Source organism: Fukomys damarensis, unplaced genomic scaffold (genome assembly GCF_012274545.1).
Source record: "Fukomys damarensis isolate Sample0158 unplaced genomic scaffold, DMR_v1.0_HiC HiC_scaffold_9, whole genome shotgun sequence".
NCBI classification, from domain to species: domain Eukaryota; kingdom Metazoa; phylum Chordata; class Mammalia; order Rodentia; family Bathyergidae; genus Fukomys; species Fukomys damarensis.
This window is the reverse complement of record NW_022900921.1, coordinates 51006975-51021680: the sequence shown is the minus strand read 5'-3', so window position 1 is coordinate 51021680 and position 14706 is coordinate 51006975. Positions and strand designations below refer to the sequence as shown.

Sequence of the window (14706 nt, the reverse complement as noted above, 5' to 3'; positions counted from 1 at the left end):
CATTTTCCAATAAATGACTCTAGTTTCTCATTCTTTATGGCTGAGTAGTATTCCATTTTATAAAATCCACATCTTCTTTATCCAATCTCCAACTGATTGGCAATTGGGCTGTTTCCAATTGTAGCTATTACAAACTATGCCACTATAAACATGGGTGAGCATATATCACTGTGATGTGATTCTTTTAATTCTTTTGTAAACTTATCCAGCAGAGGAATAGCTAAATCAAAGGAAAGCTCTAATTCTAGTTGTTTGAGTTATCTCCATTTTAATTTCCACAGTGGTTGCACCATTCTGCACTCCCATCAACAATGGAGAAGGGTTCCTTTCTCCCCCCAACCCCACCAGTATTTGTTATTGGTTGAATTCTTGATAGCAGCCATTTTTTTCTGGGATGAGGTAAAATCTCAGTTTTGTTTTAATCTGCATCTCTCAAATGACCAGTGATGTTGAACATTTTTTTCATAAATTTATTTGCTGCTTTTACTTGTTTGTCTGAGAAATGGTTGTTCATTTCAGATGTCCATTTTTTAATTGGGTCTTTATATTTGGGGGGCCTGATTTTTGTGAGTTCTTTATATATTCTAGATAATAGTTCTTTGCCTGAGGAGCAGCTGGTAAAATTTTTTTCCCACATTGTAGGTTGTCTCTTAGCTCTGTCGATGGTTTCTTTTGCAGTGCAGAAACTTTTCAACAAGATGAAATCCCAGTTGTTGATTCTTTTTGCTAGTTCCTGTGCTACTGAGGATTTGTTCATAAAGTTTTTTCCTATGCCAGTGTCTTCAAGAGTTCTACCTAGCTTCTCTTCCAACAAATTTAGTGTTTCTTTTTAAATGTTTATATCTTTAATCTACTTGGATTTTAGTTTAGTGCACAGTGAAAGATAGGTGCACAGTTTAATCTTTGGCAAGTTGAAAGCCAGGTTTTGCAACACCATTTATTAAAGTAGGGATGGTTGGCTCCTTTGTCAAACATGGGGTAACTGAGTATTTTGGGAGTTGTTTCTGCATCTTCTAATCTATTCCACTGGTGCTCAGGTCTGTTTCTTTGACGGTACCATGCTGTTTTATCACAGTTGCTTTGTAGTATAGCTTTAAATTGGGAGTTATGATACCCCTGCCATGTCTCTGTTGCCTAGAATTGCTTTTGCTATTCTAGGTCTCTTCTGATTCCAAATGAATTTTTGGATTATTTTTTCTAGTTCTGTGAAATTTACTGTTGAAATTTCAATCAGGATTGCATTGAATCTGTATAGCAGTCTTGGAAGTATGGCCATTTTCGCTATATTGCTTCTTCCTACCCAGAATCAAGGAATGTCTTTCCATTTTCTTTTATCCTCCTTGATGTCTTTTTTCAGTGTTGTAGTTCTCAATTTAGAGGTGTTTTGCTTCTTTCATTAGATTGATTCCTAGATATTTAATTTTTTTGGATGCTACTGTGAAAGGGATTTTTGCCCTAATTTCCTTCTTAGTGATTTTGTTATTTGTGCACAAGAAGGTTATTGATTTTTATGTTTACCTTGTATCCAGCTACTCTACTGAATCTGTCAATTAAGTCTAGAAGTCTTTTGGTGAAGCTTTTTTGGGTCTTCCATGCAGAATATCATATCATTAGCAAATAATGACAAACTTTAATTTTTTCTCTTATCTAATTGCTGTGGCTAATGTTTCCAGAATTATATTGAACAGAAGTGGTGATAGTGGACATCCTTGTCTTGTTCCTGATCTTAACAAGAAGGTTTTCAGTTTTTGACCATTTGGTACTATGTTGGCTGTTGATTTTCATAGATAGCCTTTATCAAGTTGAGATAAAGCCCATCTATTCCAGTTTTCTACAGGGTTTTTATCATGAATGGGTGTTGAATTTTGTCTAATGCTTTTTCCACATCTATTGAAATGATCATATGACTTTTGTGCTTGACTCTGTTAAAAAACTAATTTTAGAAAACAGTGCAAACATAATAAAATAAATTGCTTAAAAATACAGTCATAAGCTAGCATGGCAGCACATGTCTATAGTCCCAGCTACTTAGGAGGACAAGGAAGAAAGATTCCTTGAGCTCAGCAAGGCATTTTTTATTTTTAAATGTTAGTAATAGTAGTAGTAGTAGTAGTAGCAATAGTAGTAGTAGCAGCACATGTTTGCAGTATATAATGATTATATTTATTATAGAGAGTTTGCTCAGATACATACCACATCTTAATTCTTTTGTCCCTTCCATCCCGTCCTTCCCTGTTCCCTACAGCTCTTGTTCCCTTCCTTTTGAAAAAGCTCTATTTCCACTTTCTCTGTGGGCTCAGCAGTTTGAGATAAGCCTCAGCAACATAGCAAAAGACAAACTCAAAAATAAACAACAAACACAATAACAAAAATGCAGTCATAAGTCAGGCAGGGTGGCAAAGACCTGAATTTCAGAACTCTGGGAGGCTTATACCCCAAAGTAGAATTTATTAGTCACATGGTAGTGCTATTGTTGACTTTTGCATTAACTTGTATACTGTTTCCCATAGCAACTGTATCTTTTATATTCCTACACAAAGTACACAAGGGTTTTAATTCCTCCACGTCCTTACCAACACTTGTTTTTATTTTGAAGATATCAGCCATTCTAATAGCTGTGAAGTATGTATTATCGCAGTTTTGATTTGAATTTTTCTGATTATTAATAAATGTTGAACGTATTTAAAATATCTGTTGGCCACTTTCATGCTTTTTGGGAATAAATATCTGTTCAAAAGTCCTTTGTTCTTTTTAATTGATTATTTGGGGCTTTTTTATTGATTTTTGATTCCTTGTGTATTTTGGATAGTAACCTGGCCAGTTATATAATTTGCAAATATTTCTTCTCTTTCTATTGATTTCCTTCTTACTTTTGTTTCCTTTGCTATGCAGAAAATTTCCACTTTGATTATAATCCCATTTGTGTATTTTTGCTTTTGTTCCTTATACTTTTGGTTTATTTCCAAGAAATCTTGCTTAAACCAATGTCAAAAACTTCCCCTGTGTTTACATCTAGCAGTTTTATAGTTTCAGGTCTTGTGTTAAAACTTTAGTTTACTGTGTCCTCCCATGTTCATTGCAGCATTAAGCACAATAGTCATGGTATGGAAACAACCTCAATGCCCATTAATGAGTGAATAGATATGGATAATATGGCAATTATCAACAATATAATTTTGTTAAGACTTTTAAAAATGGAAACAATCTTGCCATTTGGTTGAACCTGGAAACATTATGCTAAGTGAAATAGGACAATCACAGAAGGACAAATAGTACATGATTTCACTTAAAGATAAAGTATCCACACCAGTAAAATTGTTACAAACTGAGAGTAGAAGGTCGGTTGCTAGAAAGGAAGAGAAACAATGAGTTGCTCTTTGGAACAACTGGAAAGTTCTAAAAATCTACAGTAAAACAGTTTCCCTAGAGTTAACAATCCTATATTGTATACTTAAATTTTTGTTAAGTAGATAGATCTCATATTAATGTTTTTACCATAATTTTTAAATCATGGCATTTATGCCAAGGGATGCTAAGGGAAAAAGTCATACATTGTGAGAATTTATTAGAAAAGCAAAAGACAAGGTAAGTAAATACCACAAAAAGATTAAACTGCTTCTTCCAGGAAAAGGAATGTCTAGGCATTGTTGAAAGTGGCCAAGTTTCTCCATAGCTCTGCATATTGGAGACCATCTCATTCACTTGGTCCAAGGGCATCTCAGTTTGTGCCCATTAGCCCAGTGTAATTATTAAGAGAGTCATTTTACTCCCCTAAGTATCCCAGTCACCCTACAGCTCCAAGGAAATTACCAACACCAGGAAAGGCAGAAGTGAAATAGCACTGCCCTTTTATAGAATACATGAGAAAGGAAAAGCTCAAGAATCCCTGTGCTATTTCCAAGACAAATATCATCTCTGATGGCAATGCCATCACTCAAATACTGAAAAATAGAAAGATCCAGGATGAGATGTGTAGGTTGGGACCATGCCAGAGCGCTGGACATCATAAGTGCGTTTTAGAAAAGAATATTGCCACATCTTTCTCCAAAGCTTGGGGACAAGTAAAACTATTATAAAAAGTAAAAAATTACAACAAGTAGGGGAAAGGAAATAAGGCAAAAGAAAAAATATGAGAAAATGGAAACAAAGTCTTTGTAAATAGGGAAGGGTGGAGGGGTAAGGGGAAGGCAGGGGTATGGGGGAAAAATGATCTGTCATGCAAAGGTACAAGATCCCAATGATGAATGTAACTGTGCTGTATACCTAAAAGGTATCAATAAACTCAATGAAAAAAAATTACAACAAGACTATTGAAATTATTTTAGGAATCATCATATTGCAAAGAATAAAGTTTGAACTGATTTTTTGTTAAAAAAATATTATATTTAAAAATGTAGGGGAAAGGACAAGCTTTCAAAATAAATATGCTCCTGATGACTGAAAGCCATATTGTCTCCTGATGACTTGCTGTCCAGTGGGTCTAGGCTCTTGCTATCCTGCCCAGTGAGTTGGACAGGACAGTTGATAAATGTGAAAATACAACTTTTATTTAAATTAGAAGAAAAAAAATGAGAATGTAAAGAAAAAGAAAAATTCAAGAAGAGATGTATCCTGCATGCAAAATAAGCCACTACAGAAGCAGGAGGACAGGAGCAATCCTTAGGTCACTCATTGCTTCTTTTATATTTGTTCAGATCCTGTCCATCTGAAATTGTGCTGCACACATCTTGACAGCTTTCCCTGATTGACAAGTTACAGTTTGCTGCTTAGTATCCATTCTAGTCCTTTGTAATTTTCAGGTTACATCCAGCTTTCCAGCCAGCCTGCCATGCCCTAAACTCCTGCCTCATATCCCAGATTTTGGGTTGGTTATGAGTTTACATGGAAAATCCACAGACTCTCCAGAGCAAGACAGGGGAGCTTCCGGGTGACCATGCATCTCCATTGTACAATGAAATGTAGAGAATAGTTTCTATAAGCAGAGCCCTCTTTGTCCCACCCATCCCAATATTTGGGGAAAAAAATATTTGGAAACCTGGTTTAAAAAGACACACAGTCCCCAACAACCCTAAGGATTCCTCTTAAGGATTAGACGTGTCATGTGAACCTCCTTTGCAAACTATAAATCTCTTTATAAATTCAAAAAATCAATATCATAACCATGACATTCCCATTAACTCCATTCCATTCACAACAGGGAAATTGAAATTTTAAAAATTTATTCCATAAATTTATCTCCTTCTGAAACCCAGAGGTAATGCTTTGGATGAAGCCTTCATAAACATCAGCAGTTCTTCATGCAAACCACAATGAAAATACAGCCAAAAAGAGCTCAGCTTTCTTTTTGGTCTCTCTTTTTGTGTGTGTGTGACTTTTATATTTAGTTGTGCTCAGGAGGCAAATGGTCTTGATTTAACACAACAGGGCAACATATCTGAAAATTCAGAGACCTGGACTTAAAAGAGTCACCATTTCTTAATAGGCACATTACTCATAAGTACATTAAAAGGAGCTTTCTTATTTTTTGTGGAAGTGTAAAACAGTTTAGCTACATGGTCATACCAAAGGCCCTTGATTGCTCATAGCCATTTCCCATGCACCCTGAAGCAGCACTTAAGTCACTTCATTGATATATTGAGGGACAGCGAGATATCTTTGGACAGAAAGCCTAACAAATTTTCTCTTCCTTTTATGGTTTAAGATTATTCTGCTTATTCCCCATGTGACCTGGTTTCTAGTTCTGAAAATAAGGTACAATTTTAGTAGAATTAAAAAAATCACATCACAGTGACATATGTGCATCTGTTTATAGCAGCATGGTTTGTAATAGCTAAAACTTGGAAACAGCCCATTTGTCCATCAGTTGGAAACTGGATAAAGAAGATGTGGTTTTTCTATGAAATAGAATGCTACTCAGCCATAAAGAATGAGAAATTAGATTCATTCATAGGAAAATGGATACATTTTGATGATATACTCCTAAGTGAAATAAATATTTACACATGTGTAAATACTGAGTAGTTTCTCTGGTGTGAATAAACTGTAATAGTACATAAGATCCTAATGAGATAACTGACATTATGAAATGGGAAGAAAAGGGCTAAAGGTGTAGGGAAGGTGGGATGGGTAGTGGAAGGGGAATAGGGAAAGGGAAAAAATGTGAAAAAATGTAAAAATGGAATTAAAGTGTTGGTAGGTAGGGAGGGGAGGGAGGTGAAGGAAGGGTGGGGACAAGAGGAAAATATGAGAACCAAGACCTGTCATGTAAAGTTACAAGATCCCAGTAATGAATGGAACTGTACTGTATACCTAGAATGTACCAATAAATTGAATTAAAAATGTTTTTAAAAAAGATACAATTGTAGTAATTCTGCCTCCCTTTGTGCAGTGGGTCATTATGACAATGTTTATGTCCAAAGTACTTTGGAAGCTAGAATTCAGAAAGTCAAGGCAATATTCTCTGCATAGGGAGCAACCCCCAACTCAACTGACCTTAGCTCAGTGTAGTCAAAACAAATTCAGTGACATGAGTTTTCCCCACTTCTTGGGTCATAAAGACTGGAGATTCTCCTTTGGAGCCAGTGGCAATGAACCATCCAGGGAAGGCCGCAGACTCAAAGGTGGAAGTACTGCCAACTTCATTGTGATAAAAGAGAAAGGGTTTCTCAGGCTGCGGGCCATCATACAGTTCCTTTACGTTCTTTTTCTGAAGGGCGAGAAGGAGACCCCAGGGAGAATGATAACTATGGGAATCGTTCCATATTCCTTGCATTCTGACCTTTCATGTCTAAGATTCTATCCCCCATTCTCAAGAGTAGGGGTGGACACCTTCATTTCATACCATGGCATTAACAATCATACACCCCAAATACTGTTACATATGTTAAGGGTATAGTGAAAACTCAGGTCACAAATTTTCATGACCTTTAACATTAATAAGATGATGTTGACATACAAATTTTAGAGAACATGAAGTACTGGTTTTGCCATTATATATTTACTGATAAATGGAGATACCCAAAGAAAATTTAATTCTGAATAAAAACATAATCATGTCAGTTTTCTCCAATCTCAGTACCGCTGATATTTTGGGCAAGATAATTCTTTGTTGTCAGGGGCTTTGCTGTGCGTTACAGACTGTTTAATAGCATTCCTGAACTATACCCTCTAGGTGAGAGTAGCACACCCCCACACCTAGTGTCGACAATCAAAAATATACAGATTTTGACAAATATCCAGGAGCAAAATCATCCCTAGTTGAAAACTGTTGTTTTATATCTTGCCATCAGATTGAATATCTACCTATACTTGTATATTGAAAAAATCAACAATAATTCCTATTATATCCAGAAGCCTAGTTTAATTATCTTTCTATAATGTACAGTATGTAGAATTTTTTAAATAATGGGAAACATTACCATTATTAAAATGTTTAGCACAATGTCCCAAGTTCGATCCCCAGTACCAAAAAAACAAAAAGAACCCAAAAAGTATTTGTTACATAAATGTATCATTGTTCCCTTAAAATTGAAAACTATTCTTTATTAAGAAGATAGTTTAATAAACTCATCCACCTGTAACTGCTAAAAATGCCCTTGTTGGTTTGGTTTTACTGTGTGTGTGTGTGTGTGTGTGTGTGTGTGTGTGTGTGTGTGTTCTATGAAAACTAAGGATAACTATAAAAGCTTTCCCCTTTTGCCAAATCATTTTTGTAAAATAAAATAAAAAGTGATTTTAGGAAGCAAATTTTAAAATACCCCCTATATTTTTCTTATTGTTTCATAATACATGTAATCCAAAGAGGTTAAAAAATAAATATGCATAAGGATAATCAACAGAATGTCTTTTAAAAGACTTTAAATTCAGAATTTCCACAAAATGGCACCTTGTATATAAAGGAGTAGGGGAAGTTGGAGCCTTAGGGGAAAGGGAAAATAAAAAATATGAAAAAAGGAAAAAATGGAAATAAAGCCTTTATAAATAGGAAAGGGATAAAGTCTTGTAAATAGGGTGAAGGGATGGCAGGGGAATGGGGAAAAAATAAGAACCAAGATACATCAGGTAAAGGTACAAGATCCCAGTGATGAATGTAACTGTTTTGTATACCTAAAATGTACCAATAAGCATAAAGAAAAAAAATTTAATGGCACCTTATAAATTAAAGAGACTTCTCTCTCCCACTCAGGCAAGAGACCTGTTTTTCTGTACTCACATTAAGCTGCAACGTGGTCTCCTCTCCAATCTTAGTGCAGAACAAGCTACATTGTAGTTCCTTCAGTCCCAGGTACATGGGATTCCCTCTGCCCTTCTCAAGAGTCTCCAGATATTTGCATGGATATAAATCAACAGTGACTGGGAACGTAATGCAGAAAGTGGACTTCAGATTATGTTTCAAACATGGCACCTCTGAACTGGAGTTTCAAAAGCAACAGAGATTGGAATCTGCTAACCAATGCTTACAAAATGGTCACCCCACCACTAACCACTCAGCCCTCAGATTCATCCCATCTTCAGTGAAATCCTTCCATCAGAAAAGTCAGCTGCTTGTGGATCCAAAAACCAATATTTCCACAGATCCAATTCTTTACAAGTTTTACAGAAAGCCTTCCTCCCTTTCCCACAGCTAACTCTTTGGTCTCCCTGGAATCATCTCTCTTCTCTCTGACTCGTTACAATAGTCACAGACACTTCTTTGACCATCCTGTGTTCAAAATTGCCATCCAGTGCTTTTCTCTCTAGAGAAGCCTAATTAACACACCTATAGTGAAATGAAGGCTGACCCCAGCACACAATGGCACTGGCCAAAGGAACATCCTGCAACTGGCCTTGGACCCTCACCTGGAACCACATTCCCCTTCCTTGGGACCATTGTGAGTGTCTGGCCCAAAAGGACCCACACACGTTGATCAAGATCTTGAATGTGCCTCTCGAAAGGTATTTTCATGGATAATTCTGTAGAGAAAGTAAAAATTAAAATATGTGAAGACAAAGGCACTGAATGCCCCCCATTCCAAATCTTTGTCCTTCCATGAGCATCTTTACCTCTGGACATTATGTTGGTGTTGTTTCAGGGCTTCCCAGCACTGAAGTCCTTTATCTGTAAACTGATCTCCAGGAGAGGACTTAAGTGTGTTCTAAGCCACAGTTTGACTCTGAATCAGAGAGAACAGAGCTACAGTAACCCCAACCAGAGTGGCACTTCCAGCTTCTTGGACCCAATCTACCTCCCAGCAGAAGCAGTCATACCTATGACTCCTATTAAGGCCTAGAACCAGAGTTCTAAGAGCACAGAAAGCACTGAGGCCAGAGATACAGAGGCAAGAGAGGATTAGAGGTTACTAGGCTCCCAGATACAGGCTGCAATCTGTATAGAGGACTCACGGCACTATTATTAGGCACTATGGCTTCTGCTACACTTGAGTGTCCTGACAGGTTCTACTAAGGTCCACACCTTTTATTCACACAGAGAAGGAAGTAGGGCCCACCTCATTAAGGCCAAAACTGCACCCTGGATAATTGCCAGTTCCTGCTACTAGGAGATTTGCTGAGTCTTATATGAATAAATGTCAGTTACAGCATGTTGTAATCCACACACCCTTGAAAAGAAGGCCATGCTAACCCTGAAAAGCAATAACCAGGAAATATAGTTACAGATACTGACTTTGAGGAAAGAAACATTATGGGAGTGGTCCAGAGCCAATGACTGTATTCTGATGAGGTAAAATGATACACTGGGATGTTACGGCTAACAGTAGGAGCCTCAAGCTCCTACAAGGAGGCTAATCTTTTAGGATCTATGTGGCTTCAAACCACTCCTTGTCCACAGTCACATTTTCGCTGAACTTAGACCAGGAAAAGGCTGGTCACTGAGGATCCTCCTGAGTTTCTCAGAGCCACCATACATGCAGGATCTCCACCAAAGTTCATCACCCAGAGCAAGGCCCTGAATACACAGACACAGTCAGTGAGTGTACTCTAGGACACTATCTTCTTATAGAAGAAGGGAGCCAGTTGCAGCTCCTCTGAGCTTTCAGTGCCTTACATCAGCCCTTCCATGAAGAGAAGTTGAGGCAATGCCATTGATGCTCTTTTCCAGGCCTATGGATACCTGAGTTCACAGCCTTTATGTCAGATTCCAACACCTGTAAGTTTCACACTTGAAGAGTTTGCATCTCAGCAATAAATTCTACCAAAAGGTAAAGGGACTGCTGGAGACATTCTGGTGGATAAATAAAGCAGCCTCCCTGTCTACTAGTGGAAAAATACTAAGACTTCCCAAAGGCCCCACAGTTGGTCACAGCCCCAGTTGCTCATAAAGATAACTAGAATTCACTTTAGTGATTATCTTAGATCACCTTCTAAATAAGCTCCTGCATCCAGGGTCTTCCTTAGGGAAAACTCGAACTAAGATAGTATTTGGGTATCCAAATGCAAGAGACCTACATTTAAAAGATTTGTGTTCAGAACTATATTTTGCAACTTTCAAAATTTTGCACATCCTTGATACAGAGAGTAGTCTGTGGGTGATGTACTGGCATCCTCTAGCACCTTGTCAGAAACAAAATTTCAGACTATACCCTAGATTTATGGAATCAAGATCTGAAACAAAGAAGCATTAAAATGTTGCATGTTCTATGTATATAGCCCACACTCATGCTCAGTAGTCACACTTGCACAAAACCCCAGGGTGTACCTGGGGTTTGGGTAATGTAGGCTTATAAGATCTGGACCCTCCTGTGCCTTTCTCCAAACTTTGTGAGCATGGAATGATCTGTCTTGTCACAAAGCAAACAAAAAGGAAGTCTTTGCTGGAAATTTCTGGCCATAGACAGGCCCTCATAAGAATTTTCACCTCAAAGTACTCACAAAAAGTAGAGAAGCAAAATAGGATAGCAAAGCCATAACCATCCAGCATAACAAAGAATTGATAAATTGGAAGATAAATGAGATGAGATCCACACTCCAGCAAAGACACAAAAAAGTAAGAAAATTCAGAAGGTAGAAAAGGTGTGAAGCATGACATCAGGAAGTCTAGAACATTGTTTGGAGTTATAGCAGGAAGAGACAGAATAGGACAGAGTCATTATTTAAAGAGAAAAAAACTGGGGACATCCTCAAACTAATAAGGACACAAGTTCAGATTTAAGAAGCACCATAAATCCTGAGTAATAAAAATAATAAAAAGACATGCACATTTAAACTCATCAGAATGGAATTTCATAGAACCAAAGACCATTACTGAACATTAAGAGTAACATACTGCCAGGCGTGGTGGTGCACCCCTGTAATCCCAGCACTACAGAGGCTGAGGCAGGAGGATCACTGTGAGTTCAAGACCAGCCTGGGCTACATAGTGAGTTCCAGGTCAGTCTCAATTACATATTGAGACCCTGTCTCAAAAAAAAAAAAGTCCAAATAAATAAATAAAAGTAACAAATACTAAAAAAAGCATTCCTTCAAGGGAACAAAAAACTGACAATTAACTTCTCAATTGTAAGTGGAAATCAGAAAACAGTAGAACTATGTCTCAAGATGTTGGGTTTTATACTCTGCAAAATTTATTTCCCGACTAAAGTCAAATCAAGTTGTTCTCAGAGAGAAACTCAAAGTTCATCAGAAGCAGAGGCTCACTTAATGGAATAATGAATAATGTGCCTCACAAAGAGAATTCTTGTTAGCAGAGAAATATACACTTTTTGAAAAACTTCTTGATCTGTTCCTGGGAGTTATTGGAGACAGAAAGCTTGATTATGAGACATCAAGTGATCTACCACCTGGAGCTATCCATTTTTATTTGATTCCTTCAAACCATCAAATCACAAAGTCAGACATTCACCAGAGCAGTTTTGTGAAATAGGAATGATACATCCATTATTGAGCCTATGTAGGGTCAGAAGGCCTATATAAGATGCATGAGAAAGTAGCCCAGACCCCTATATCTCTCACCACAGTTGCACCAGTGTCCTTCCACTACTTTAGGTCTACAGTTGTGTAGTCCCATGGTTCCATACAACTAAAAAAGGGAGAAAATCTTCAGTGGACAGAATTATGAATAACGTTACTGATGATTCACTTTGTATGGAAATAAACATGGTCCAAAAGTAGAATGTACACAGAATCCTGGACTGTGCACAACAATCTGGCTGGTCAGAAAACAGAAAGAAAATTAAATATGAAGTAAAGGCATATGAACGTATATATGGGAGTGAGCACAAGTGTGAAGTTTGTGTTTTATATTAATACCCACCAGAAAGTATCAACCAAACAAGAGCCACTGAACAACCAAGTGGGCAAAATGACTACTAGTTGATGTTAGCCTATCTTGATAATCAGCCACTCTAGATCTGACATGATGAGCAAACAAACACAGTGGCTATGGCAAGAGGGCAGGGGCTGCATATGGATTTAACAGAACACACTCCCACTGCAGTCAGATGGAATAAAACCTTGTTCACCAGGGTGACACAAATAAGAATAGACCCACCCCATGTCTCTCACAAAAGTTTTCTCATGTCCCCAGTCTGGGAAGAATAGTCCTAAGACATATTGGATACAGTCAGTCAGAATGATACTTGGTGAAGCTATTTCTGTAAATCATGAACATCTTTGCATCCTAAATGCACTAGATAAAAGGAGATCCTTTAAATGACTTTTTTTATTCCTCTTTATCTCTTCCTCCCTCGCCTCTCTTACTCGCAAAATTTTAGGACGTAAGCTCAATTCACTAATGCCATGGCTCCCCTTTATGAGTGGCTGGGAACATATTCTAAAACATACTAACTCAAGTGGCCTTTTACGTGATAGATGAAGCTATCCTGGGAACCTGGTAGAGTCTAAGTACTCACACCTTCAAGGAATTCCGTGGTTTTCTTTTGCTGATGTTCCAAAAAACAAAGCAACAGTAAAACTCAACCCAGTCTTGTTCCTTCTCTCCAGATCAAAGGGTCTCATCTGTTGGGAAATTCAAATCTTTTTCTGATGTTAATTATCAGAGAGAAGTAGGGAGGTAAAGTATGGAGGGAGATTAATGAGAGTTTGGAAGTTCTGAAGTTTCTTACATCTCCAGGGAGCAGTTACTATTACTCTGCCTGGGTGAGGAAGGGTGGCACCCATCCTGTTTGTCCAGCATTCATGCTGATGCTGATCAGAGAGGAAATTAAATCATCCCCAAACTACTGGATTGACAAAGATCCAAATCCTGCCAGTCTTTCCTCCTCTCCTGCCAGCAGCACCATACAAAGTGAGTTTTCTATAGTTACAGGTGCTCCCTGTAATTTCTGCTGATGTATTAGGAAATAAAAGATGAAAGGTGACTCATTGACTTGGCATGACTAGCAAGAATACAGCCATTTCCCTCTCCTCCCCAGACAGCCATGTGAAGCTATGCTGAGGAAGGGGAATGGGACAAACATTCTCCCCCCACTGGGCTACACCTTAAATATGTGTGCCCTTGGGGCTTGGTCAACAGACCCCCTAGAGAAGAACTCCATTTCAGCTAATCATGGTTGTCCGTGGTGCATCCTTCATGACCTTCCTAGGTTCTAAATCCATCCTCTCCAGTCTACAGCTTCTCACAATACTCTACTGGGATCTTTCTGGGTTGCTTTTGTCATGCCTGTTTGCTCCCTCTTTCCACCTTATTCAGTTTTGTTATTTTTATAATAATTTTAATGTCAAGTTTATCTCCATATCTAACACCTATATGTGTTTTTAGTTGCAATAGACAGAAGCATCCATAGACTTTTTACACCCTCTGTAAGTTCTCTACATATATTACAGGTCCCTAATTATTAAGACCTTTGCAGTAACTTTGAATAAAGTCCAGCTGTTGAATATGACTTCCTGTTCCTCCTTTCTGATCTATTGTGAAAGATGCAAATAAGTTTTTGCATACCTGTAGGTGACTCAAGGCCTGGAAGAAGCTCTATGTCAGGGACAAGGATGCTCAACCACCTCTACTCCCTGAAATGATGACAAAAAGGGATCTGAAAACATTGAAATCAGAAATAATTTCTCAGATAACAACAGAGATTGTGCCCATACTGCAAAACATGATTAATAACTGTAAAGCAGACACAGATTTTTTTTAAAAAAATGAAAAGCTGAGGAACATGATGGAATCCTAGCATAGGAAACTAATGGAATCCATAAAACAGATGTAACATATCTAAATTTAAAACTTCATTGAAAGTTTATGCAGCAGAATAAGCCAATGTGAGGACAGAATTTCAGTTGCAGAAGACAGGATTGCAATTAGTGACCAGGAAAAGAAAAAAAAAAAGGTTGTTTCCAAGATTTAGCTATTACAAACTGTGCCGCTATAAAGATGGGTGCACATACTTCTCTGTGATATGATTCTTTTAGTTCTCTTGGAAAGATACCCAGCAGAGGGATGGCTGGGTCAAATGGAACCTCCAGTCCAAGCTCTTTGAGGTATCTCCATATTGATTTCCATAGTGGTTGCACTAGTCTGCACTCCCACCAACAATGGAGGAGGGTTCCTTTCTCCCCACAACCACGCCAACATTTGTTATTGTGTGATTTCTTCATAGCAGCCATTCTTTGTGAGGTGAGGTGGAATCTCAGTGTTGTTTTCATCTGCATCTCTCGAATGACCAGTGATGTGGAACATTTTTTCATATATTTTCTTGCTGCTTTTACTTCTTTGTATGAGAAATGTCTGTTCATTTCGGATGCCCATTTTTG

The 14706-nt window shown here is 37.8% G+C and overlaps 1 protein-coding gene across 1 annotated transcript in view; it reads right to left on the bottom strand.

The window, feature by feature from the left end:
- Positions 1 to 6493: 6493 nt before the first annotated feature.
- The window catches only part of LOC104873043 (interleukin-36 alpha), a 17811-nt gene continuing 9598 nt past the window's right edge, over positions 6494 to 14706 (bottom strand). The window contains exons 2-4 of the mRNA XM_010639506.1: positions 8839 to 8952; positions 8213 to 8352; positions 6494 to 6706 (exon numbers count right to left, since the gene is read on the bottom strand). Of these exons, the coding sequence (XP_010637808.1) occupies positions 6494 to 6706; positions 8213 to 8352; positions 8839 to 8952 (467 nt within the window). The remainder of the gene's footprint in view (positions 6707 to 8212; positions 8353 to 8838; positions 8953 to 14706) is intronic.